This window comes from Lagenorhynchus albirostris, chromosome 13, assembly GCF_949774975.1.
Source record: "Lagenorhynchus albirostris chromosome 13, mLagAlb1.1, whole genome shotgun sequence".
NCBI classification, from domain to species: domain Eukaryota; kingdom Metazoa; phylum Chordata; class Mammalia; order Artiodactyla; family Delphinidae; genus Lagenorhynchus; species Lagenorhynchus albirostris.
The window spans coordinates 70,373,546-70,399,653 of record NC_083107.1 but is presented as its reverse complement, the minus strand read 5'-3'; the positions used below and the strand labels follow the sequence as shown (position 1 = coordinate 70,399,653).

Sequence of the window (26,108 nt, the reverse complement as noted above, 5' to 3'; positions counted from 1 at the left end):
ACGTCTGATGCTAGGTTCAAATTATACTAGGGTTCACATTTATTTTCAAATAATTTGGCGTCAGAACCAGGTAAATGCTCCAGTTTGACTTCACTTGCAATAAGGAACCCCGCGTCCTTACCCTTCTGGATCGGTTTTGCGAAGAGGGTTAAGGACGGTACTTTTCTGCGCAGCCATTAAAAGGCCGGCGCAGTGCACAGGTAGAAAGGCGGGTATCGCTCCACCAGCCTCCGCCCTCACAGGCATCTGTTTAAGAGGGACGCAGGTAAGACCGAAGGGGTGCGGGAAGCATTTATAACGGGCCCGATGTCCACTCGTCACACCGTCAGGCCCCGCCCAGTCAAGGTAAGGCTCCCTGGGCAATAGCTCAAGCCCCAGAAACCTTACCAAAACTTGTAAGTCAAACACCCCTCCCCACTAATGCCACACCCACTCCATGAAGTTAAGCCCTCCGACTCAAGACCACACCCTCTTCCGGTCTCGATATCCTCAGGGCCCCTCCCCCTCCGCCCGGGCCTCACCTCGAGGACCACCTTGCGCATGCGCCCCAGCTCCCGGAGGTAAGCGGCCGTGTGCGGGTGGTCCCGGTGAATGTGCAAGGCCGCGGTGGCTGCGTGACAAGCCTGTGCTACCAGTGCTCCCGCTGGCCAGGAAAACGGCGCCTGTGATAGATCCTTTCGTAACACCAGGTACTGTACCAGGATTTGCGGCTCTGCGCCAGCGGCCGCCATCTTCCCGCACAACTTAAAGGCCAGGCCTATCCTCCGATGCATGCCGGGATCAGGGAGGGGCCCTGAGTGCTGCCATGTTTTTGTACGTTGGGAGTGCAAAGCACGCTGGGACCGGTTGGCTTGGATTTGAAGGCAAGCGGGAACAGCCAGAGGAGAGGAAGTAAGGGAAAGTAAGACCCAGTGGCGGTCGGGACCGTGATAGGGTGGAAGGCTGAGCGGCATTCTTACAGCTCCTTCCGTGTGCAAGGAAGCCCGGAGGAACCAGAGGCGCGGCGCCTTAGGAGCGCGCAGGGGCGGGGAGGTAGACGTGGACACCGCCGACTCGGACCCGGGGAGCGGACCGGGCGGGTCAGGGAAGGGGAGTCCTAGCGACGACACTTGGGGTGTCCGGGGCGCACGGGTGCGTACCAGCGTTGCGTGTGCCTGCCCTCTAGGTTTGTCTGAATATGAATCGATTCTTGCCATTTTATTTTGTCTCCAAGGACAGCCCTATTACTGGTGCTTGGACAGCTTTCTAGCAAGGCTCTTGGAAATCTGAGGAGGAGATGGAGCTGGCGAATACTCTAAGTCAAGACGGCGAGTCCGGAGGAGGTATTCAAAGGGTCGCCTTTCCCCCCCTTACTCCTGCTGCCCAAACAACGCGCAGGTTGAAAGCCCTTCCCTCCTCTAACCGATGTGTGACCTGTCCTGTTTGGGAGTAGGATGGTGAAAGGAACTAACATTGAAGACTTAAAGGGACAGGCAGCTAAGATCATTGGAGCAGGAAAAATTACTTCACATATTCTAGGCTCTTATCCCTTTCTAGACCAATAGGTTGCATTCCTAGTATGCTAAGCGTTCATATTCAGAGCTACAGTTCTAGCCAATGAGCTTTCTTTACTCTTCCCAGGATTTGGGGGGAGCCATTTATGCATTACTCCCGTGGAAGAGGCAGTGACTGGTATTGGTCAGACCTGGGTTGGAGTCCTGGCTCTGCCATTATAAATACTGTGGCCTTGGGCAAGTTATTTTACTTTTCTCTGCCTCAGTGTTTTCATCTGGAAAATGGAGAGGAATAATAGCATTGTGGTGGTGGCTGTGGAAATTAGATAAGTAATGCTTTTAATGCTTTTCAAGTGAAGCATTTAGCACATGCCTAATGCATAGGAAATATTAAATAAATGCTTTAATTCTTTGCATGCTTTGCAAGTAAAGGATCTAGCACAAGTGTCTCTTTTTTTAATAAATTTATTTTATTTAGTTTTGGCTGTGTTGGGTTTTCGTTGCTGCACGCGGGCTTTCTCTAGTTACAGTGCGCGGGCTTCTCATTGCGGTGGCTTGTTGTGGAGCACGGGCTCTAGGCGCGTGGGCTCAGTAGTTGTGGTGCACGGGCTTAGTTGCTTCGCGGCATGTGGGATCTTACCGGACCAGGGCTTGAACCTGTGTCCCCTGCATTGGCAGGCGGGTTCTTAACCACTGTGCCACCAAGGAAGCCCCACAAGTGTCTTAATATGTAGGAAATGTTCACAGATGCTTCACTGCTAGAGTTGATTAGCATTATGAAACTGTGACCTTTACTATATTGGTCTTTAGTTAGTCTCTTAGGATCTGAGATTGCCTCTGAATTTCTATCTGTTGGTGAGCTTGTTTTCCTGTCTGATACCCAGTAATATTGGTGGACGGTTCCTTTCAGTGTGTGCCTTTATAGTCCTATGCTCCTAATACTTTTCAGAGTACTTATTCAAGCCTCTGTGGATGTCTAAATCCAGTTATGCATTAGCACTTTGGGAAAACATGTGTAAAACCAAAAAAAACAATTCTGCATTAAAAAAAAATTTCTGAGAGAGTCTGAATTTGGTGACCCTGTTTTCCTCTGGGTCACTATTATCATAGATAACTGAGATTAGCCATTTTCAGATGATGCCCTTTTTGAACAGTGTCTTGGTCAGGGACTGCTTGTAGGTCAGTGTTCGGCCTAAGAGGTTGCTGATCATTGACTTCTGTTGTCAGCTCCTCCTGTTTTATAAATTGTTGGCAACGTCTCCAGTTTAGCTGACCACAGAGTTCTGGAAAAAGGGTCACCCTCTGTTCTTCCCTGAAGTGCTTCCCGTTCCTGGGGTTAGAAATCCTTAGCTTCTTGTGAAACTCCCTTTTTACTTCCCTCAGGTGTTTTAGCTCACTTGGAAAGACTAGAGACTCAAGTGAGCAGATCCCGTAAAAAAATGGAAGAGCCACAGAGCGCACAGGCAGAGGAAAGTGCTCTTGGAACCAGGATTCATGAACTGAGACGTCTGCGAGATAAGCTGAGGGCTGAAGTGAAACAACATCAAGCTAGTGTGAGTAGAAGGGTGATCGACGTTGGCAGGCTTTCCTAGAGTGTAAAAAACAAACATGATCTGGGAATTAGCAAATTTGTGTAATACGTTTTACCTGTGGTCTTACTGGATGGCTTTCAGTCCTTGATCCCTCAAGTGATCAAATCTGTAGAGTTGGCTAATGTCAGTACCCGCTAACAGCTGGCAGGCATTACTGATGGGCCAGGCGAATTCTTCATAATAATCTCTTAAACCTGCCCTCATAGACATGAGCCTGTTACCTTAATCTCAGCCAGACTTGAGTCATTGGTACTTTTGTCATTAGCACCATCTTTCTATAACCCAACCTGAAACCTCACAGTAAACTTTGACTTTTTCCTCTTTTCAGCTTTCTCTCTAGCCCAGGTTCAGTTAGTAAAACCTGTCAAATTCTTCTTTAGATTGTCTTTGTGCCCCTCCCCCACCCCCTGCTGTAGAGCACGTATTATCCACATGGGTCCTAAATATTTACCAGGTGATTTAGATGGCGGGATTATTGCAGCAGTCTGCTAGTTTGTTTTCTTCTGGTATTTATACTTCTCTGATAAATTCCGCACAGCCAAGAAAATCTTCATAAAACACTACATTTTTCATTAAATTACAAGTTTCCTTGCTCAAAGTGTCAGTAATTATTCATTCCTCCTGGGTTAAGGTCAGCCTTCTTTTTCTTGTCTTCCCTCCCTCTCTTCCTTTTCCCCCTTTCCTCCATTCTCTTCCTCCCTCCCCCCTTCCTTTTTTATTAAAGTAAAAAAAAATATATATATATATATATATGTATGTATACACATACCCACATATGTGTATATATGTTGTGCACAAATCTGAAGATCCTTTTACAGAACGAACACACCCTGGTAAGTACCACACAGATCAAAGTGTAGACTACTACCAGCACCCCAGAAGTCTCCCTCTTAAATCCTCCTAGTCATTTCCCTCAAGGTAACTGCTATTCTGGTTTCTGTTACTATACATTGGTTTTACTTGTTATGGAGCTTTACATAAATTTAAAAAGTGTAAACTCTGTTATGTCGGGCTGCTTTTGCTGAATGTTATCTCTGTGAGGTTCATCCATATTGGTGCATGCTGTGTCACTCTTTTATATTGCTATATAATTATTCCGTTGAAGAAATATCCCACAATTGTTTTACTTATTGTACTTATTGGTGACATTTGAGTTATTTGGATTGTTTCACTTTGGGGCTATTAAGAATAATGCTGCTGTGAACATTGTTGTTCCTGTCTTTTGATATAAAAATATATACTTTTCTGTTGAATTGCTGGGTCACAGGGTATGCAGATTATCTTTAGTAAATACTGTCGAACAGTATTTGAAAGTTATTGTACCAATTTTACATTCCCAGCAACAGTGTATAAGGTTTCCATTGTTCTGCATCTTTACTGATACTTGGTGTTGTCAGTTTTAGAAATTTTTCATTCTAGAGTGTGGGAGTAAGTCATTGTGGATTAATTCGCGTTCGCCTATATAACTGATGGTTTTAAGTACCTGTTTGGACACTTGAAAATCTTCTCTTGTGAACTTCTTAAGACTTTTGCAGAATTTTTATTGGGCTGTATATCTCTTATTAAATTGTAGAATTCTTTACACATTTTCGATACGAGTTATTTTTTGTGTATCTGTATTCCAGATCTTCTTTTATGTTTTTTTTTTTTTTTTTTTTTTGCGGTACGCGGGCCTCTCACTATTGTGGCCTCTCCCGTTGCGGAGCACAGGCTCCGGACACGCAGGCTCAGCGGCCATGGCTCACGGGCCCAGCCGCTCCGCGGCATGTGGGATCTTCCCGGACTGGGACACGAACCCGTGTCCCCTGCCTCGGCAGGCGGACTCTCAACCACTGTGCCACCAGGGAAGCCCCAGATCTTCTTTTAAAGACTGGCTTGCCTTTTCACTCTCTAACAATGTGATGAGAAGAAAGTCTTCATTTTAATGAAGTTTGATTGAGGAATCTAACTTTATGCTTACCGTTCTTGTTTCCTTTTAATCTTTGCCTAACTTTAAGAACATGAAGATATTCTGTGTTATTTTCTAAAAGCTTTATTTTACTTTTTATTTTCAGAATTACAGTCCCTCTGAAATTGATTTTTGTGTATGGTGTGAAATAGAGGTCATACTTCTTTTTTTTTCCATATGGATATCCAGTTCATCCAGTACTACTTCTTGAAGACCACTCTTTTCCCACTGTATTGCAGTGGGTCTTTGGGTCCACTGTGGGCCCGCTTCTGAGTTCTGTTCTGTGCCATTGGTCTGTTTGTCTTTGTGCTAGTACCAGAGGTTTATTACTGAAAGTTTTGATACCTATAGTTTAGGTCTTCTTCAGAATTATCTTGGCTCTTGTTGGCCCCTCGAATTTCGCATAAATTTGGGAATCGGCTGTCAATTTCCAAAAAGAAACCTCCTGTAGCTTTGATTGGAATTGCACTGAATCTATATATTGATTTGGAGAGGACTGAAATCTTTATAGTATTGTGTCTTCCAGTCAGTGTACATGGCGTATCTTCTAGCTTCTTGGGATGAACACTTATTGTTTTATAAGTCTTTTTTTCTCCTGTATGTGTTTAAGGTTATAAATTTCCCTCTAAGCATAGAATCTTAGTCCATATGGGCCACAATAACAAAAATGCCATAAACTGGATGACTTATAAGCAACAAATATTTTTTTTTTTTTACAGTTTTAGATGCTGGGAAGTCCAGGATCATGGCACCAGCAAATTCAGTGTCTGAGGACTTAAATACCTCTTTGATTGTGGTCTTACTGTAACCTCACATGCCGGAAGAGGCATGCTAGCTCTTTGGCATCTCTTTTATAAGGGCACTAATCCCATTCATGAGGGCTCCCCCATCATGACCTAATCACCTCCCAAGGGCCCCACCTCCAAATACCATCACATTGGGCTTTAGGTTAGGTTTCTGAAGTTTGAGGGACACAAACATTCAGTTCATAGCACATGGCTTTAGCTATATCCCACAAGTTTTGGTATATCATGTTTTCATTATTTCAATTCAAAATATTTTTTGATTTCCATTGTAATATCTTCCTTTTCCCATAGGTTTGTTTTAGAAATATATTGCTTAATTTCCAAAAATTGGGGAATTTGTTAGTAATTTTTTTAGTTACTGATTTATAGCTTAATTCCATTGTGATCAAAGAACATGACCCAGCATGTGGTCAGTTTTGATAAATGTTCCATGTGCATTAAATGTGGGTTTTGCATTGTGGGGTACTGTATTCTCTCTATCAAATAGACCAAATATGTTCATCATGATGTTCAGATATTTTATATCCTCACTAATTTACTTGTCAACTTGTTTTATCAGTTACTGGGATAAATGTGTTGAAATCTCCTGCTGTAATTGTGGATTTGTACATTTTTTTCCCTTTCATTCCATTTTGCTGTATAGTAGGTACAAACAAATTTAGGATTGTTATATCTTCCTGGTTGACTTAACTTTTATCATTATGAAATGTTCCCTTTTTAGTTAAACTTCTTAAAGTCAACTTTGTCAAATATTAGTATCACTACAACAGCTCTTGTTCTTGTAAGTATCAATAGCATATAGTTAGACATTTTTAATCCAGACTGGCAGTCTTTTAATTAAAGTATTTAGTCCATGAACTTTTAATATGATTACTAACATATCTGGATCTCAGTCTACCATGTTATTATTTATGATCTTATTTGTTCTTTGTTTCTCTTTTGTCCTTTCTTTCCACCTTTTGGATTGATCTTTTTTTATTATTTCACTTCTCTAATTATACATGCTTTTAGCATTCTTTTTGTGGTTATCCTCCACAAAACATGCTTTTTTTCTTACTAGAATATACTTTAGATTAGTACTTGTACCACTTTCTGGATAATTACAGAACCTTCTAACATCTTTTCTCTCCCACACATGCAGCCTTTCATGTTATTATTGTCATATGTTAATTCTACATATACTTAAAACTGCATGAAACACTTTTGTTTGTATAGTCACTATGCCTTTAGAGTTATATATACATATTTACCTTTTTCAGTGCTCTTTATTACTTGCTGCATTTCCAGATTTTCATCTGGGATTATTTTCCTTCAGTGTAAGTAGTTCCTTTTGGTACTACTTTCAGTGTAAATTTGCTGGAAATAAATTCTCTATTTTTGTTTGTCTGAAAATGCCGTATTTCACTATATTTTTCATGTTTAAAGGTATTTTTGCTCAGCATAGAATTATAGATTGAAATTTATTTTCTTTTATACTTTAAATACATTTTTCCATTGTCTTCTAGTTCCATAGTTTCTGTCAGATGTTAGTCTTATTGTTTGTATATAGTGTGTCTTTTGCCCTTTGGCTGCTTCATGGTTCTGTCTTTGGGTTTTAGCAGTTTTATATCATAATGTGGCTAGGATTGGTTTTCTTTCTTCATCCAGCTTGGTGTTTGTAGCACTTCTTAAATTAATTACTTGCTGTTTTTCATTTATTTGGAAAATTTGGCCAGCATCTTTCAAATAATGCATCTGCCTCATTCTTTCCTGTATTTCTGGGGCTCCCAAGTATGGAGTTTTTGTTTTGTTTTTACTGTGACCTATGTCTTATATCTTTAATCTAGATAAGAAAATATACCTATTTTCTACTTTTTCTATGTGTCCAGTCAGGTTTTAAACCTGTTGAATTCCTGATTTTGGTTATTGTATTTTTTGGATTTAGGATTTTCATCTGACTTTAATAGATTCCAGCCCCTTGGTGTGAGTTCTTCATCTTTTAATCTATTTTAATGACCATGCCTAATAACTCAAATAGCTGAATCCCTCTGGATCTGCTTCTGTTGTCTTCTTTTTTCTCCTGGTTTTCAGAGGTCTGTTCCTCTTCCCTGATATGCTTCATTTTTTTTTTTTTCAGTGATGGGTATCATATGAAAAAATATAGGGATTCTGAACTATGTCCTCTTCCTCCAGAAAGAATTTCATTTTTTTTCTGACAGGCAGATAGCATATGGGCATATCACTTTAATCGTTGAAGTAGTCTGTTTCTGGTTTGCCCTTACTCCTAGGGTGTAGTCCTTTGGTGGGGGGCGGGGGGACCTCACTTGAAAGCTTGGGTGTGTTGGGAACAGATCTGTCAAGATCCCCCTTCTTTGGCAGGCCCTGATCTCCAGAATCTCTGCTTAGCTTTTTAACTTTCAGGAGCTTCTTTCTGTTTTGGTTTCTAAGTACCCAGCCACACATAGGCAGTTTAGATTTGGCAAGTGCCTGGAGGGCAAGTTGTATGCAGAATGTTGGGTTCCCTTTTCTATAGTTTGACCTACAGGAAGGCTGCTCTGGTAACCTTGATCTCCAGTTTTTGTTTCCCTGGCATGGTGAGACTGCTACAAAATTTAGCCTGCAGCTTTCTATTTGGCCTGTATGCCTTGTGATTAAAATCAGCAAATGCTCTGAGGGGGAAAACCTCAGGAAATCCCAGCTCACTTCAGAGCATTTATCCTTAGTCTTCAATCTGGCTATTTTGGTGATTCTCCAGTGCCTTCGGGCCATTTTCTGTTTGTTTACTTGCATGATTGCTTATTCCTCTTTGGTATTTGATCCAGCTTGTGTAGTTGTCTCAGAGGGAGAGTTAGTCCAATACCTCCTACTGGGCCGTATCTCGCAGCGTGTGGCTTAGAGTCAGTATTTCTCATCCTGGCACTTGAAAACCTGCACAGTCTGACCCAAACCAACTTTCCCAGCCTTGCCTCTTCGCAGCTGTTTTTGCTTCCTAGACTTTCCTGACATCCTTTTCTTTCTCCTCTCACAGTACTCTCCATGCCAACCAAGTTCATTGTTGTCCAGGCCAGCACAATTTCTACTTCTGATTCCTAGCACTGTAACCCACAAGATTCTTCCTCTGCTGTGAATTCATAGCACCAGGTGGCTGGCCACTGTAGCATTTCTTGATCGATTATATAATTAAAAAACATTGTGCATTTAAATTTTTTCCAGGTAGGTGAGGGCATGGGATTTCTATTATGCCCCTTTGTACCCAGTTTGATCTGCTACATATCTCGCAGGTTAAAGCATCTACTACCAATGTAGAACCCGACCAAACATTAGAGATTACTGAGCAAGAAAGTTTGAAGAGAAAATGGGAAAACGTGAAAGCCATTCTGCAGGCATATCGTTTTACAGGTATAGTTTTTTTCTGACCTGTTTCAGTCTGGGTCTCTTGTCTCTAGTTAGTTTGCAAGATGTATTATAAGTCCTGGACTTACTTCATGAACATTGACTTTTGCCCCCTTCAGCATACACACACAAAGCTGGCATGCTCTTCATAGGCAACTTGCCCTACAGGACTGGCCCCTTTGTGCAGCAGCAGGTTGACTGGTGGCTGGCTTAGACTGTTCATTTTTAGCAATTTGACATGTGCTAGATGGTGTGCTAGAACGTCCTTTACTGCTGGCTTGCTTTAGGCCACTGGTCAAATAGTTTGAACCCCTCAAGTCTCTGTTTCACCATTAAAATGAGGATTTATTTACCTGTTATCTGTATCATAAGAGGATTGTGGGAAGACGTGGGGACTACCATAAATTATTTGACACTCAGGAATAAAGAAGCATAGGTAAATTGAAAAGTTCAAAATCTCTTCCTCAGTAATTTAATATTTAGGATGCTCTTTCTTTCCCACCATTCTTCTGTGGTTTTATCAACTCCAAGTGAGCTAGAGTCAGTGAGAAGAAAGAGTCTGTTGTCATTCATTCAACGAGCATTTGAGCCCATGATGTATGTAACTAGGCAGTGCTGAGGGGACTGGGATGCACAGGTGAATAGGATACTGCCTTTGCCTGACATCTCTTAAGGTATCGTCTTATTTGTCTCAGGGATCAGTGGGAAACTGACCAGCCGAGGAGTCTGTGTCTGCATCAGCACTGCTTTTGAGGGGAATCTGCTGGATTCCTATTTTGTGGACCTTGTCATGCGGAAACCACTTCAGATACATCACCATTCGATTCCAGTCTTCATTCCCCTGGAGGACATATCTGCAAAATACTTACAGACTAATATTCAGCACTTCCTGTTCACTCTCTGCGAGTACCTGAATGCTTACTCTGGGAGGAAGTACCAGGCAGATCGACTTCAGGTATCTGCGATCTTATAAAGCATTTTGTGAGCCCAGATGAGCTTAAAAGGAGAAAAAGGGACATGTTCTTTTTTTGTACTTTCAAATGTTTCATAACTCTGAGCCGGAAGTTTGACCACTGTCCTTCTAATGCTTGTTTCTTATTAATATACAAGCTGTTTTCCACCTTCTCTTCTGTTGAAACTCTGGATGATGTTGAAGCATGGATACCAGTTAAGGGATTATTCACTCATGAATGGTGATTCTCAAGCTTTTGAACTTGACCCTTCCTTCGCCTCACAAAGTGGTAGGGTACAGTTGCTATACTTTTAATTCAACAGGAATTTATAGAATACCTACTATGTGCCGGGTGTCTTGCTGAACCTTGGGTATAGGTGCACAGCAGAATAATGGTTTCTTGAAATACCACAGAGGAATACTCTCCATCTTTGCCTAAGCTCTGGCTTACCTTCTATTTAGGGTTGCAGTTGAGCTTAGGGTTGAGGTAAAAAGGGAAAAAAAAGGTAGGAAATGAATGCAAATAGGGAATAAGTGACTCTTAAAATAAGTGACTCTTATACCTCTTTATGCATTTGGAATGACTCTGAAGCTCCTGGTTGTCAGATAAACTTAAACTGATATGTAGCCTGGTTGTCAGATAAACAAATTGGTACGTGAATGTAGACATGAAGCATCTCAGCCATACATATGTCAATGCAGTTCTTGGCAGAAATAGTATCTCCCCTGTATCCCCAGCCCCTGGCCATTTACTTAGACTCTAGGCTGCTACCAGTTCTTAATTATCTTATAAATCTCTGTCATTTGTCCTTTTTTCAGGCCTTTCTCTGTCCTTCATTTATTTCTGAGATTTAATTAATAGGCCCTGTTTTTGGTAGACATGTTTGAAGCGTCATAACCACTCACTGCCTTTGGAGTTGTAATTGTCATATACTTTGTGTCTCTTTTGATCCTCACCCCCATTAGAGTGACTTTGAAGCCTTTCTGGCTGGGCCTTTGCAGAGAAACTCACTGTGCAACTTGCTGTCATTTACTTACAAAGCGGAGCCGGAAGGCCAGTCCTTCCCATTTTGTGCTAGACTGCTATATAAGGACCTCACGACAACTCTTCCAACTGATGTCACTGTTACTTATCAAGGTAAGAGGAAGGATACCTCCAGGAAGAAATTATAATATGCCTGGGTTACTCAGGTTGATTGAAACAGGGTGAAATAGACTACATCACTTGGGCCTCTTGAGACACTTTCTTCTGTTCATGTACTATGAACAGAAAAATATGAAGACAGATACCAAGAATATCTTCCTTGTTTCTACCAAATTTTCTTCTCCTCTTTGTAAGTAGTAAACACAATTATCCTAGTTTTCCTTTCTCCTTTGCTCCATCCAACTCCGCTAGAGTTCTTTCAGCTTATGATTTGTTTTCATTGGAGACCCCTCTTAGACAGCTAATGAGGCTGTGTCATAGGGTCACTGTGGTTGAGAGAGCCAAGACTCGTTTCACTGTGAAACCAAGTAGACATGACAAGTCAGCATATATTTAGCTCTCCAGAGACTTCTCTAAATGAGAATTTTTCAGGGATGGCTGAGACATTTGCTATGACTTTGTTTTCGTTAAGTGTACCATAGTACATGGGTGATAATGAGAAAAAGGATAAAATGTTTTTACGAGGCAGAAACTTTGAAGCTGCCACAGGTTTCACATCATAGGCTTTTGATTTCTCTGGGCAGAGTTTCTGGTCTCAAAATTTCATTGGACCAGTAAGGGGCAAGCCTCTCTCAGCTCCAGACCAAATTAAAAAAAAAAGTTAGACGGGTCCAGAATATTAGTGATCCAAGTTCTGATTCCTACAGTTGCACTAAATGAGATTGATAGGTTCTGTCTTTTTCTAGGGACGGATGCATTATCCACCACACAGGAAGAACAGCGAGCAGCCCATGAAAATCTGTTTTTTACAAAGCCCCTACATCAAGTGTTTACTTCATTTGCAAGAAAAGGAGACAAGCTGGATATGAGCCTGGTCTCCTAGAATATTATTTTCATTGGGAACACATCAGAAGTGAGTAAACTAGTACTGACCACAGTTGCAAGCAAGGTCCTGGGAACTGAAAACTGTTGAAAGGCTCAGACTCCTTGCCTGGGGACCGTCCTTGCAATGAGAACAGACACCCACCTCACCAGCATGGTTAGGGACAAGTTTGAGTCTGTAGACCCTGGCATTTTCAGACAGTTCTCCATGATTGCCTGGTCACTTGTTACAATGCTCAAGAGTATCTCTTCTCTTGAGATATTGATTTGATCATACATTTTAGCTAAAAATCAATCAGAGTGGTCTGTGGGGGTAATAGAGGGCATTTTGTGAAAAAGGGAGTACGTACCATACAATTGAAGAGTATTTCTAGCTTTTATGATACCTTCAAGTAATTTTGCCTTACTTTCCTTATCTGTGACTTTTGAAAAGAAAGCTCTTAGAACACTCTAGGTTCATGATATGACATGAATCATATAGTTAAGAAGGAAAGTGTGTTTAATCTTTTGTTTGGAATGGAATATTCTAGGTCACTGCTTTACAAAGAATATGGCATGAGAAAGTACTATGGATAAAATAATGAGGGTTCCATGTATCTAATGTCAGTCATTTCCTAGAACATGTTAGTAGAGCACAGAATGTATTAATAAGCTCAGCGGTAAAAAAGCATGATCAGAAGTCTCATAATTTGATCACTGCAGAGGGAAGCGGATCCCCCTCCTTTGTCTCTTCTCTCTCCTGTAAGCTCCAGGCCCTGGCTGTACATGTATCTTCCTCATCTCCTGGTCCAGTTAGGGTGCCACTTCTTTTAACCATGGCCTCTGCTCTGCTGGTGCTTTTTGTTCCTTGGCTTGGGAGTATACGCAGGGCTAGTGCTCGGATGTAAAAACCTGTCATCGCGCTATTTTAATTCCTGTCCCGTTTCCCGCCCCGCCCCACCCCCCCAGTCACAAATAGGAGTCATTACCACCCGTACTGCCCAAGGCCAAGACCTGATGGCCACGCAGCAACCTGCAGGTGTGGCAGCCCCAGCTAACTCTGGGAGGAGCACAGGGGAATGGTCAAGCCAGCTTGGACCACCATTTAGAAAGAAGCAGCTTAAGAAGAGAGCAAGGTCCTAGTTTAAGCTCTTGCCTTCCAGGCACATGGTGAGGACCAGTGTGGGAGGCAGCAAAGCACTTCTCAGGTGAGGGCTGGTAACAGAATTTTCCCAATGATCATATTCAAGCTGAATAAAGCTTTTAATAAAACAGTCTTGTTCTTTATCAATACCTGTATATTCGCTTTTAAAGCAGTAGCAAACGCGACTGTAGCAAGAGCTCAAAAGGCAAGGCAATATCGGAAAGTTTTTTAACAGAAAGTTAAAAATATAAATGTAGAAGATCTGTTTATATATTTTTCTTTCAGAAATAAAGTCCCTTTCCCTCCCTCCCTCCCACCAGGTAAAAGGAAATATTGCACTTTCTGCTCTCATGACTAAGGTGACTGACTGGGGTTCCAGAAGAACCTTTCAAGATTATCAGGACGAGGCCCATTTCACGTAACTCGGACCACAGAGGCAAGCAGGTCTTCAGACGGAATGCTTCCAAGTTCTAGCTGGGGACAGAGCAGCTGCCAGCCCTGTCGGAAACAGAGCTGCCCCACCTGTGCTCCCAGCCGGGCCCAAAGGCAGCAGCCTTGTTCCGCCTCTGGTACATTCCTGCTCACAGTGGCCACGGCCTCTCTGGGGGAGGAGGGCTGGTCGAGACCAGGGCTCTGGAAGGATTACTCCAATACTATGCCTAAGAGCCCTACTCTCTGGGGAAGCTACAGGCACTACAGGCACACCAAGGAATAGTATGGCCGCCCTCAGAGCTCACACATCCATAAACAAATGAAGGCTTGAGATTTTTAAACCTAACGTCTACGTGAGTGTGCACCTCAACAGCTTGGGAATGCTGGGACTTGGTCACTTGTCCTTTCCCAAGGCCTGCCTTTGATTCCAGAAAATACACTCTCCCTCCCGTGTGGACTCTCTTGGGGCTCGAGGCCGTTCAGGAGTTGTCTACTACCTGGTGGGGCAGTGTAACCGAGGAGCCATTAGGGAACGTGGCTGGCTTCTCTCGCCCCTTCAAGAAGAAGGTTAGCAGCTCCCCCTTCCCTTTCACAAAGATGGGCCCTCTCCTCACAAAGCGGAAGCCGTACTCTCGAAGGATGACTTGAGTTTCTTCCACCACCTGTAGAGGGAGAACCGAGAGCGTCGGCTTAGAGAGGGAACCTGGGCCGAGGGGCCCGGTGCTACCCACGCAGGATCCCCATCCACAGGCTCCCAGCGCTCTTCTGCCCCTTCCAGCCTGTGTACCGGTTGCGGGGGTGGGGTTTGCCTGGCCCGCCCCTCTGTAACCTTCGTGCTCCCTCTCCTAGGAGGTCAGCCACAGGTCGCCTTCCTTGGCAAGGCTGCTTTTCTGTCCCCTTTGCCCTTCTTGTGGAGCTTTCCTGCCAGAGCCAGTGATACAGATCAGGGTGGTTTTGGGGGGAGCTGTTGGAGGCCCAAGGGTCACTGGTTCACACACACAAGAGGCAGGACATGCTTCCCCCCCCCCCCCCCCAGTATGCGGGCCTCTCACTGCTGTGGCCTCTCCCGTTGTGGAGCACAGGCTCCGGACGCGCGGGCTCAGCGGCCATGGCTCACGGGCCCAGCCGCTCCGCGGCATGTGGGATCTTCCCGGACCGGGGCACGAACCCGTGTCCCCTGCCTCGGCAGTCGGACTCTCGACCACTGCGCCACCAGGGAAGCCCGAGCAGGGCATTCTTTTATCCAGAACTTAAACCTGCATTTTGTAAATGGGTTTGAAGTATTTTCTCCGTTTTATTGAAGCATGTCGTTCCAGTGTGGCCCTTGATCTCAGCATTGCCAACTTAACGTTCTGGGCCAACAGAAAGGAGGCAGTAGTGCCCTGCAAAACATGCATTATTCCGATTCCACTCCCTGGGATCTGAGCACACGGTCGGCTCTGTTGCTGGACGTACCTGAATGTTGCCCATGACCCCTGTGGACTCCATCCTGCTGGCTACGTTGACTGTATTGCCCCAGATGTCATAGTGTGGTTTCCGGGCTCCGATGACGCCAGCCAGTACCCCTCCTTTGTTCATGCCTGAGGTAGAGGCACAGAATTCAGCACAGCCCCATCTCAGAAGCCACCAACTCTTGTCACGGAATTTGCCACCTGGCTCCAACCACAAAGCTCCTAGTTATGTAACATACTCCTCGTCAAGCCTAAGCTACCAGAGGACAGAAGTCACGTGTCCTTCTCACCCTCCTCGCTCTGTGCTCGGTAAATGTCAGCCACCCCAATATACTAACTCATTTAGGACAGAAGTTGCCAGTTTCTCTCTTGGCACACCTGGTACTTCAAGTCTCCTGTGACCTTGCCCAGGATCGAGACCCCCTTCCCAGTAGTGGGTGGCAGGTGACATGAATCCTAACAGGCTGGACTGAGGTGAACAAGGCCCTCAGACACAGAAGATTCCCTGGAAAGGTAGACAAACTCAAGTCCCAGCCGGATTCAGAACGAAGGCCATCATCGTCAACAGCGTGGGACAGGGATGGCTGACCATTTCATCGCACTTTCAGTTCGATCATCAACCTAAAGACCCGTAAGGTCCCTTCCAGCTCGGTGAGTATGAACCTCCCCAGCCCAAACGCCTCAGGTGTTTCTAAGCCCCGTCCTCCCCGATTTGCCGAGCCCCCTGCACCAGGGGGAGCACGGCAGGAGTGGGTGAGCCAAGAGGCCTTACCGATGCGCAACATGAAGTTATTGAAGGACTGGTTGTTGATGTTGGTGAGCGTGTCTTTCATGGCGAGCGCGAAGTCGGCCAGATCCGCCAGGTGCTGCCAGCGCTCCTTGTCTGACCTCTCCTGCACAAGAAAGCAACCGTGAGCACCAGGGCCCGCCGGGCGCCTTCCTTCCCTTCACCTGCTAGTTACAGGCCTTGTTCTGCACTTCCTCCCACAGGGGAGCCAGGGACCTCTTTAGCTCTGACTTGTCACTGTGACAGCTCACCTGGGTCCCTCTGGGTCCAGGGCAAGGATGGGCAGAGGTGGTGGGGAAGGCAAATCCTTCCCAGCCCAGCTGCTGTCTGCCATGCATCTGGCAGGGTCGTGTCACCACCCTATCTGAACCTGGCCTTTGAATTTTGTATCGTTGTCCTGATTTGTTTCTTCAAGTAATTGTAAGCACTTGAGGGTGATGACCATTCTAGATGTGTTTCTTTAACCTCATCCATAAAGTGGATATGGCAGTAGGACTTACACTGTACAGCACAGTTGTGAAATAAACTAGGGTAATGTTTTAAGAACAGCCCTTGGGACCAGGGTCCCCACAGTTCATTTCCTCTCCCTCTGGCGCTAAGCACAGCTGGCCTCACAGGGCTGAGCTAACAGGAGAATAATCTGTCAGCCAGTGAGCGTTAACGACTTCCCTCTCCTAACAAAACCATTTCCCCAGCCCGGACATCTTCACTGTTACATAACTGTGTAGATAGTTCCTGCTCCCCGGTTCTTATGAAAGTATAGAGCATTAAGAGGGCATGGCCACAGGCACATGAAAAGATGCTCAACATTGCTAATTATTAGAGAAATGCAAATCAAAACTACAATGAGGTACCACCTCACACCAGTCAGAATGGCCATCATTAAAAAGTCTACAAATAACAAATGCTGGAGAGGGTGTGGAGAAAAGGGAACCCTCCTACACTGTTGGTAGGAATGGAAATTGGTGCAGCCACTATGGAGGGTCCTCAAAAAACTAAAAATAGAGTTGCTATATGATCCTCCAGTCCTATTCCTAGGCATATATCTGGAGAAAATTTTAATTTGAAAAGATACATGTACCCCAATGTTCACTGTAGCGCTATTCACAATAGCCAAGACATGGAAACAACCTAAATGTCCTAAATGTCCATCAGCAGATCAATGGATAAAGAAGATGTGGTACATATATACAATGGAATATTACTCAGCTATAAAAGAATGAAATAATGCCATTTGCAGCAACATGAATGTTGGACCTAGAGATTACCATGCTAAGTGAAGTAAGTCAGGAAGACGAATACCGTATGGCATCACTTACATGTGGGATCTATATGATACAAATGAACTTATCTATGAAACAGAAACAGACTCATGGATGTAGAGAACAGACTTGTGGTTGCCAAGGAGGTCGGGGGTGGGGGAGGGAGGGACTGGGAGTTTGGGGTTAGCAGATACCAACTATTATATAGAGAATGGTTAAACAAGGTCCTACTGTAGAGCACAGAGAACTATATTCAATATCCTGTAATAAACCATAATGGAAAAGAATATGAAAAAGAATGTATGTATATAACTGAATCATTTTGCTGTACAGTACAAATTAACATTGTAAATCAACTATACTTCAGTAAAATAAATTTTAAAAAAAAAAGAGGATATGGCCACAGTTACCTAAACCATCTCACGCCCGGCCTAAGCTGTGGAACAGCAGTGGGGGGCCATGTGTGTTCCCCTCTCTCTGCTTATTAAACTCGTAAACCTGGTTTTATATTTGCACCGCGTTGGTTGTTGGGTGTGTGTCTGTGACCCCTTCGCACAACAGTATTTAATGGCAGCTACTTTTATTATGACATCGTTTCCCACGTGCTACGTGTGGGCTGCCTCTCTCTTGCCCCATCTCCTCTAGACATTGAGCTGGTTAGCTACCTTGTTGGAGCTGGTAAAGCCATTGGTGTTGACATCTGGGGTGACTCCTGAAGCTGCCATGTAGGTGCTGCCAATGGTTTTGATCTTGGTGATGACCCGAAACTTGGGATTGTCCAGGAGCTGAGGCCAGTTGTAAGGAAGACAGAACTGTCAGCAGTCGACGGAGATGAATGAGCCACAACTAAATGACAGATTTGCCTGTTTACAACAAGCCCAGGAGACATCTAAGATGTTTTCCTGTAACAGCTTCATCCAGCCGACACCTGCCACATGATCCTGGGCCAATGTCCCGATATTCTGAGCCTCAGTTTCTACCACCTTAACCCTGGGATGCAGGTGCCAGTCTCCTAGGGCGGGAGCATCTATGTAAAAGCATTTCCCCTGGTATACAAGTTACCTGATAACTGTCTACTGAACCTGAGTCTGAGGGTAGGAGGAATCAGAGGGGCCTCGGGATCTTGTTTTGGCCAGACTTGTAGGTGATCTCCCAGGCTCTCACCTGGGACCCAACATCTCCAGATGGCTCTGTTATGCGGAGGGGCTTTTATGGGGAAACACAGCCAGAGTAACTCTAACTTCCCTCTGATTTCTGCAGCCTTTCCTGGGCTGCAATCTGGAAGGGCTGGCTCTGTGGCAGGAGGAGGGGGGCGCAGGATGGTCACTTACAGAGTCAAAATCTGAGATGATCTCATTGAGGAAGCGCAGACACTCAATGCCACCGTTATTGATGCTCTCCTCTGTGTAGAAGTCAGCAAAGTTGGGCAGGGAGGCAAACATGACTCCAATCTCATCATAAGACTGACTGTACAGCTCCTAAAAAGAGGCGGGGCCAAAGTGCTCAAAAATGTCTAAGTGAATAATGTGCTGTAGAAATGAACCTGTCTTCCATACCCATGACACGTGCACTCAGCTTTTTGGACACACATGTCTCCCAGACTATCTCAACTTTGAATTATTAGAAAGTAGCTCATCACAACAATTAATAACTAAAAAAGAGCTTCACTAGTCCCTGCAACAGCTCCAGCTCTGAGAAGAGGGTGGGGTGGAGCTGGGAAGTGAGGCATGAGAACCAGTCTGAGATGATCACGGTCGGCAGAAAGGTGGGCTCCACCAAGGCCTTGGCTTCTGAAATGGGCCTCCCAGAGGTGTGTGGCCCATGGAAGCAATGTCTATGGCAGTGCCCTTTACCAAAAGCCTATGAAATTCTTCTTTTGCTTCTAGTATTGTGGTGCTGGGTAGGTCCAGCCCTACCTGGGCCCCCAGGCCATGTCATAAGAAGACAGAAGGCCACAAGATGACACACAGGCTCGAGGCTCCAGCACAGGGCCACCCCTCACCTCGTCTCTCTTCTTGGACCCCAGGAAATGGCGTGCCACGTGCTCAGGCAACATGTTAGTGACCAAGGCCTCGTTCCAGCGTCTCATTTCATAGACACGTTCCTTCTGGTCGTGGACCTCAATCTTCCATAAGAACAGTGTCCGTGCCAGCTTCTCCACCTATGGACACAGACATAGGTAAGGTGTGAGCTCTAAGCTGGCCATCTGAGGGAATTCCCTCCTGGCCCAGTGGTTAGGACTCGGTGCTTTCACTGCCGTGTCCCGGGTTCAATCCCTGGTTGGGGAACTAAGATCCCACAAGCTGTTCAGCACAGCCAAACAAAAAGAAAGAAAGAAAGAAAGAGAAAGCTGGCCATTTGATAGGAAGACGAAAAATGTGAACTTATTTCCAACATGGAAAGACTGAAAGGAAAACGGCTAATGGCAAGGGAAATGAGACCCAGAAAGATTCACCTCATCAAAAAGGCCACCCTACAGGTGCAGTGAGGATCCCAGCCCCTTTGGTTACAGGAAGATGTGAGAGGTATTCTGGACGTGTGGGGCGTCCTGGGACATAATTTTAGCTACAGGTCTGCCCTGTGGGTGGTGGCAGCAGTGGGATCTCCTAGCCCAGGGAGGAGGAGTCCCCATTTCCAGCAGGCTCCATTCGGTCAAGAAGTGGCTGGGGGTGGCTGTAGTTCCCCGACAAGCCACTGGGTGGCATCTGAGCTAACAGGGAAGTGAGTCCCTCACGAGGGTACTTCCTTCCCTCTCTTCCTCTTTTTCCTTTTAACCAAACAAAAACTTCATCAGCTTCTTTCCCTTTATTTTCCGGCTCCGTAGTCAGTGTGTTAGTGACCCCCAGAGCCTGGGTGAGTGGAGATCCATGAGCCGCTGGCCTAGGAAATAGAGATTTTATCCAGGCTTTTGTGCCCCTCCCCCAGGCTTCCTTCAGTTTCCCGCAGGAGGTCAGAAGGAAGAGGTAAGAACTGTTGCTCCTGTACTACTGAGGAAGAAACCAGAAACTGGCAGAGGTGGTGGCCTGACCAGGGTCACATGCCATGTGGGGTGAGGGAACCAGCATTCCCCAGGAGCTTGGTTTCCTAGGTCCTGGGGCTGCTTCTCCAGAGGCCCCAGCAGGTCTGCGCAGAAGAGGAGGGTGTGCAGGCACTCACGTGGCGGGAGAAGTAGTAGAAGCTGAGCATCATGACGAAGATCATCACCGTCATCGAGCACTTGGATGGCACCAGGGGCAGCCTGTGGGACCGAGGACAGTTCAGCTGAAGGGCACCGTGCTGCCCGCTGACAAGGGAGCCTTACTCCCTCTAATCTGGCTGTGCTGTTTCCTGTCACCCAGAAACTTTTCTCAGCAGCTTAAGCACCTTCGCGTCAAGTCCGGATGCCCACCGGGCAGTAAAGCTTTCTGAAATCATTGGGTTTTTGTCTTAACAGCCAACCAACTCCTGGCTCCTCCCGGCTGCACTTGGAATCCACATCAGGCCTTCGGGGATGCTCCCCAGATGTTGAATAAACACTGCATCACCTGACTGATCACAGAAGTAGCTGCAACCATCTAGGAATCTGGAGACGGGAGAGACTGACTAACATCTCGGTGATGGGATGAGGGCACAGTGCCACCATGCTTTTGTATAACTGTCACCCATATTTTTGTGTGGAACTGTACATCATTTCCATTACTGTACAGTATTCTATTATATGACTATATCACGATTTATGTATCTGTTCATTGTTGATGTCATTTGGGTCGTTCTCATTTGTTTTGGATGTTTGTAGGTGTGTGTGGCTATTATAAACAATGCAACTGTGGACATTCTTGTTCATGTATCCTGGACATATATACGTGCATTCGTTTCTCTGAGGTGTACACGTAGCTGTGGAATTGCTGGGTCATAGGTCTACTTTCAACTGTACTAATTAACTCCAAATTGTTTTCTAAAATGGTTGTACCAGTTTATATTCCCACCAGGAATGTATGCATTACCGTTATTATACAGGATGTGATCAGACTTCTTAATTTTCGCCAAACTGATAGGGGTGTGATGGTCTTTCACAGTGGTCTTAATTTGCATGACCTCGGTTACCTGAATGCCTTTCATTTATTATTGCCCAGTTAGATTTCTTCTTTTGCGAAATGCTCTTCAAGTCTTCTACCCACCTTCTGCAGGTCATCTTTTTTTTTTTTTAAACTTACTTAAAAGTCTAGTCAAGTCACTGAATCATACAATTCTAAAACTTTAGAGCTAGAAGGGACCTTGAAGAACTTCTAGTCTGATATCCTCTTCAAGAGATGAAAACTGAGACTCAGGAAAAGTGGCCTGCCTGAGGCCCCACAGAGAATCACTGCGGCAGGGTTCAGAATCCAGGTCTTCTAGTTTGAATGCAACAGTGTTCCTTCCTGCTCCTGTTTCTGCCGTCTGTCCTGCCAGCCGGTAAACGCAGCTGTCCTCTACCTGGCTGCTCTCCTTTCACCTCAGCCCAGCCTGCTCTCTGTCCCAGCCTCTAAACCACACTGCTCGCCAGGCCTCGCTCTCTTTGACCCAGGAGAGGCCAGCGTGGCCAGATGAGCACTAAAGTCTGCTGCAGGCTCCCTACAGAAACACACACTCACTTCTCCGGCCTGACTATCCCATGTCACGTGCCTCTGGAAGGATGAGACCATGGGGCTTTGGCCTGTTGTATTCCCTGCCTCTAGAAGAAAGGGGCCGAAAACGCAGACCAGGACGGGAAAGCGGTCACCCTTACCTGTCAGTGCCATTGAGCCCAGGGCTGGAAAGTACCTGCATCTTCTCTAAGGCCACCATCGGAAAGCTGTTGGGACAGATAATAGCACACTCAGGCCCCATCGGGTACAAGAGACTGGTGCCCAGCCAAACACTGAGGTGACCCAGGTCTTCAACTCCTCAAGAAGGGGAAGGATGTGTCCTGGGATCACAGCCAACCAGTGGCCCGTCTGTGAGAAACCACAAACCCTGATTCCCATACAAGCCGTGGATGAGCCCTAGAGACAGACGGCCAGCTCAGTGCAGACCCATGACCTTGAAACGGGGCCTGGGGGGTGGGAGGAGGGAGACTATGCAGATCCCCAAACAGGCTTCATCTTACTCGTGTTCCTGGAAGCGTCTGCGGTCGTATTCATCAAAGATGGGGCGCCAGGCGTAGATGTTGATGACGGCCACAGCCCCTGCGATGAGCAGCATGAGCGTCAGCTTGACCATGTGGCTGACCTGCACCAGCATGATGGTGGCGATCAGGGACAGCACAGCGACGTAGTTGTAATACTTGGGGTTCTCCACGCAGCCGTCCTCTATCTGCACCCTTGAGGTGCCGTTGGTGGGTCCCATGTAGTACTGGAGACAGCTAAGCTGGAGGCCAGGACCGTAGGCGAGAGCACAGGGTGCAAGGGGACAGCAGACACTGGTCAGAGAAGGCGGGGCTGTGGCAGCTGCCACTTCCCACGGCTCCCTCAGAAACACCGAGAAAGAAGAAAAATTGACCAGGGCACAGTAATACAAAAGGCAGTTAATTCCTGCTAAGAGCTTTACCATCATCTCCTCTGAGGGTCATGAAAATTCTCTGAGTATTTTAGTGCTGCCACCATCAGAGGGAAAATTCAGAGAGGCCGCCCTTGCCCAAAGTGATGCAATTAGCAAGCAGCAAAGCCAGAACCAGGAGTCCGCTCGTTAGGTTTCAAACCCAACGTGCACTTGCCCACAGCACTCTGTTGCTTCCGGAGGGGCCGTGAGCCAGCCAGGCTGCCCCTCAGAGCTTCACTGCGACGGCAGCCAGTCTCCACTCAAGCCCTTCATTTCTGGAGTCTGGTCACCGGTCCCACTGCTGGGCAGACGTGGTCAATGGAAAGTGCAACCATAAACCGAATCGAACCTACTTTTCTTCATGTTCACCCACTGGCGCCTGTCTGGCTTTGGGGAGGCTCTCAGCATGTGAGTCTAGCACGTGCAAAGTTTCACACCTCCCTAGTTTTTCTCCCCTCCACAGGACTTCCAGATGTCCTGCCAGTGTCCGTGACCCTGTCAAACAGTGGCCCCCAGACCTCGGCACCAGGCTCCAGGGGGGTGTCCTGACACGCAAGGGGCCCAGGCCTTTTCTTCCCTGCCCTGTGGCCACCAGCAACCCCTGGGCATGTCAGGTTCTGGAGCTCCTAACTCCATTCCTGTTGGACTTCGGATCAATCGGCCCTAGGGCTTCTCACGTACACTGCTACCAGAATAAGTCTCCATGCTGACTTTTCTCCCATGCTTCAATTGTTAAAAATAAAGCAAATAATATAACATTATATTTGCAAAAAGCAGGACTCTAAGAGAGTGTATCTAGTACAGTACTACCAACATTGGAGGGAGCTGGGAGGCCTGACCAGAGAGCACCAGTGACAGCTCCAAGTGCCCAGCGCTCAGCGAACTGGCTAGTGCCATCCCACTGCCATCCCTTCTCCCCAAGCCTCTGCTGCCCCCTCACGGGACCCGCGTGAACTGAGGACAACAGAGCAGAGGATTTCGTCTACCTGGGCTCAGTGAAACTGCCGTCCCAGTGACCCACCTCTGCAAGGTGTGGCCTTGTTCAAATGGATGAAGGCCAAACAGGAGCGCTCCTCTGGTGGAGCCGGTTTACCTCCCTCGTCCTGATGGATGCCTGATGCTAGCCACACTGTAGGGAATACTTAAGATACACAGAAAGCTTAGGAGTATTGGGGCCCCTGAACAGTGAGACATGGAGAGAGAAAACACAGGACGGGGATTTAGAACTGCTTCAATTCTCCACTCTGTTACTTACTGGCTGTGTGACCTAAAACAAGTGATTTAACCTCTCTGAGCATCATTTTTTTCACATGAAACTACAGATGATACCGACCTCTCGGGATTGTTACAGAGATTAAATGAGACAGCATATGTAAACCACCCAGATGGGAGCTGGTGCCTGGCGCTGGGCTCCTGGACCCGGGGAGAGTGAGGAACTGGGGAAGACAAGGCAGCCTCAGAGGCATCCCGGGGAGAAGACCCCGCCGTTTGGCCAGGATGATCATTTAGGAACCTAAGTGCCACTCCAAAGCTGTGTCTACTGGGGGTGGGGAAATGGGCTGGCAACTGCTCACGCAGGCTAATCCAGAGAGTGGGCGTCCCTTCAACAGCACAGCAGGGGCTCACCATGTCCACAACGTTTGCCATGACCAGAATGAAGATGGCCAGCATGGCCCAGGTGTTCCTGGCCCAGCGCGTCCGGTCGATCCAAGTCGAGAAGGCCACGATCTTCTTAGGAAAGGCCTAGAAGGATGGAATTTCCAGGCCCTTGTGTCTTGACGGCCTTCCCCCCGTAAACACGACTGCTAACCACTCTGCTTGCTCCCATACTTCCCAGGAACCTGGAAAGTAGTGCCGCGTGTGTGCGCCAACCAAAACCTGGCTGCGGCAGAACCGAGAAGGCGCGCGGATCCCGGCTCTGTCTGCCCGTCCTGCTGGATGTGCAGGTGACACACCACGGCTGCCAGATATCAGAGCCCTTCCCAGGGCTGCACGGCGACTGGCCTGAGCCTGTGGGCCGCACCACCAGCAGCAGTCCACTCACTGTCGCTGGGCGGCAAAGCCACGTTGGGGGAGAATTTTCAGGGCCGGCCGTCTTTGCCTTGCTACGTACTCCTGCTTTCCCTGGGTCAGTGCCCCTAAATCCCCCAAGTTACTCACAAGCCACCTGCCAAATTAATGTTCCTAAAATGCTGCTTTTCCCTTTTTTTTCTGATCAAAAACTCTGCCTGACACCCAGTGCTTATAGGAGAAAGTCTCAATCCCTGTGTGTGGCTTTCAGGGTCTTTCACAACTGGAGCCATTCCACCTTCTAGCTGGGCCTCCACTGCTTTTCTACACAGGCTCCCATTTACGTAGACTCTGGCTCGCTCCGGGGCCTGGCCCAAAGTGGGTGCAGAGCCGATAATGAAGACGTGTGCAATGAATGGATGGATGAGTGCCTGAGCCAGCCCAATGGAAGTCCTCTACTTGTCAGGATCTGACAGGACACAACTCCATCAATACGCACTTTCACGGGGAGCGATGCTCACTTCCAGACAGCTCTGAGCCAAAAGGAAAAGTGCTTCTTACCCGAGGAAAGATGGCAGCCAGCGAGCAGACGGTCAGGGTCAGGAGCAGGACCTCGCCAACCACAAAGGTCACATAGTTTGTCATCAGCCTGTGAGAGAGAGAAAACAATCCAGGAGAGGGCCAGAGGGAGTAGTGGGCTGGGTCAGGGGCCAGGACAGTAAAGGAAGGGAGACAGAGGGCAGGCCCCCTAAGCAAGGCACAAGCCTGTACCCGAGAAGTTCCATGTCATACCAGGGAGTTGCTGCCGACTGTGTGCAGGGCCTGGGGACACGGGACCCTCCCCCGCTGTAACTGTTCTTTGGGACATTTCTTAAAGAAGGACAGACTCACAGATGCCCTGGGCAGAGCCCAGTAACACCTGGGAAGGGATTCTTAGGAACAAGCATTCTGCCGTGTCGCAATGATGAAAGGGGAGAGCACAGAACAGAGCCGCTCGCTGCCGAGGGCTGCTGAGGGTTTCAGCGATCACCGCTGTATCCCTAGACCTTAGCCCCAGGCACAAAGCAGACAGCAAGTATTTGTGAAGTGAATGAATGAATTTGGTCCTCACAATAGTTCTGAGTTATCGAGGGCAGGTTTTATTATCTTCAGACCATCATCATCGTCATCTTTCACTTTACAGATGAGTAAACTGATACTCCAGGAACCCTTAGTGATGCACCCAAGGTCATAGAAGAAATAAGTGAGCGAGCCGAGTCCAGAACCTAGGACCATGTGACAAGTCCAAGGCTCTTTAGGTTCCCCAAACTGTGATCAGA

At 46.6% G+C, this 26,108-nt stretch overlaps 2 protein-coding genes across 15 annotated transcripts in view; one reads left to right on the top strand and one right to left on the bottom strand.

Moving 5' to 3' along the window:
* ADCY3 (adenylate cyclase 3) overlaps positions 1 to 26,108 on the bottom strand; it is a 98,586-nt gene that overhangs the window by 2,567 nt on the left and 69,911 nt on the right. For 4 of the 9 annotated variants that reach the window (XM_060169738.1, XM_060169735.1, XM_060169736.1 and 1 more), the window contains exons 12-22: positions 25,351 to 25,438; positions 24,406 to 24,522; positions 22,349 to 22,608; positions 21,989 to 22,054; positions 20,401 to 20,482; positions 19,247 to 19,405; positions 18,576 to 18,722; positions 17,910 to 18,029; positions 15,968 to 16,088; positions 15,200 to 15,324; positions 14,242 to 14,406 (exon numbers count right to left, since the gene is read on the bottom strand). In XM_060169738.1, the coding sequence (XP_060025721.1) occupies positions 14,242 to 14,406; positions 15,200 to 15,324; positions 15,968 to 16,088; positions 17,910 to 18,029; positions 18,576 to 18,722; positions 19,247 to 19,405; positions 20,401 to 20,482; positions 21,989 to 22,054; positions 22,349 to 22,608; positions 24,406 to 24,522; positions 25,351 to 25,438 (1,450 nt within the window). Of the gene's footprint in view, positions 1 to 521; positions 794 to 1,986; positions 3,082 to 11,343; positions 11,424 to 13,412; positions 14,407 to 15,199; positions 15,325 to 15,967; positions 16,089 to 17,909; positions 18,030 to 18,575; positions 18,723 to 19,246; positions 19,406 to 20,400; positions 20,483 to 21,988; positions 22,055 to 22,348; positions 22,609 to 24,405; positions 24,523 to 25,350; positions 25,439 to 26,108 lie in introns of those variants that run through there. The other 5 variants (XM_060169741.1, XM_060169742.1, XM_060169739.1 and 2 more) reach the window with 4 other exon arrangements.
* CENPO (centromere protein O) lies at positions 555 to 14,754 on the top strand. Of its 6 annotated transcripts, none has more exons than XM_060169745.1 (9): positions 555 to 689; positions 1,214 to 1,322; positions 2,877 to 3,046; positions 6,561 to 6,620; positions 9,100 to 9,217; positions 9,907 to 10,166; positions 11,130 to 11,301; positions 12,054 to 12,220; positions 13,633 to 14,754. In XM_060169745.1, exons 2-8 carry the CDS (start codon positions 1,277 to 1,279, stop codon positions 12,188 to 12,190), a joined length of 963 nt encoding a protein of 320 aa, XP_060025728.1. In that variant the 5' UTR covers positions 555 to 689; positions 1,214 to 1,276; the 3' UTR covers positions 12,191 to 12,220; positions 13,633 to 14,754. The 6 variants fall into 6 exon arrangements, with proteins under 6 accessions (XP_060025728.1, XP_060025730.1, XP_060025731.1 ...); XM_060169746.1 differs by lacking the exon at positions 555 to 689 and adding an exon at positions 825 to 891; XM_060169747.1 differs by lacking the exon at positions 6,561 to 6,620.

What these genes read in the sequence shown, in the direction of transcription:
- CENPO (XM_060169745.1), top strand. Translation starts at nt 1,277, where the DNA reads ATGGAGCTGGCGAATACTCTAAGTCAAGACGGCGAGTCCGGAGGAG. An exon ending in AGACGGCGAGTCCGGAGGAG is followed by an intron (nt 1,323 to 2,876) that starts GTATTCAAAGGG and finishes TACTTCCCTCAG; the next exon opens with GTGTTTTAGCTCACTTGGAA. An exon ending in ACCAGGCAGATCGACTTCAG is followed by an intron (nt 10,167 to 11,129) that starts GTATCTGCGATC and finishes CACCCCCATTAG; the next exon opens with AGTGACTTTGAAGCCTTTCT.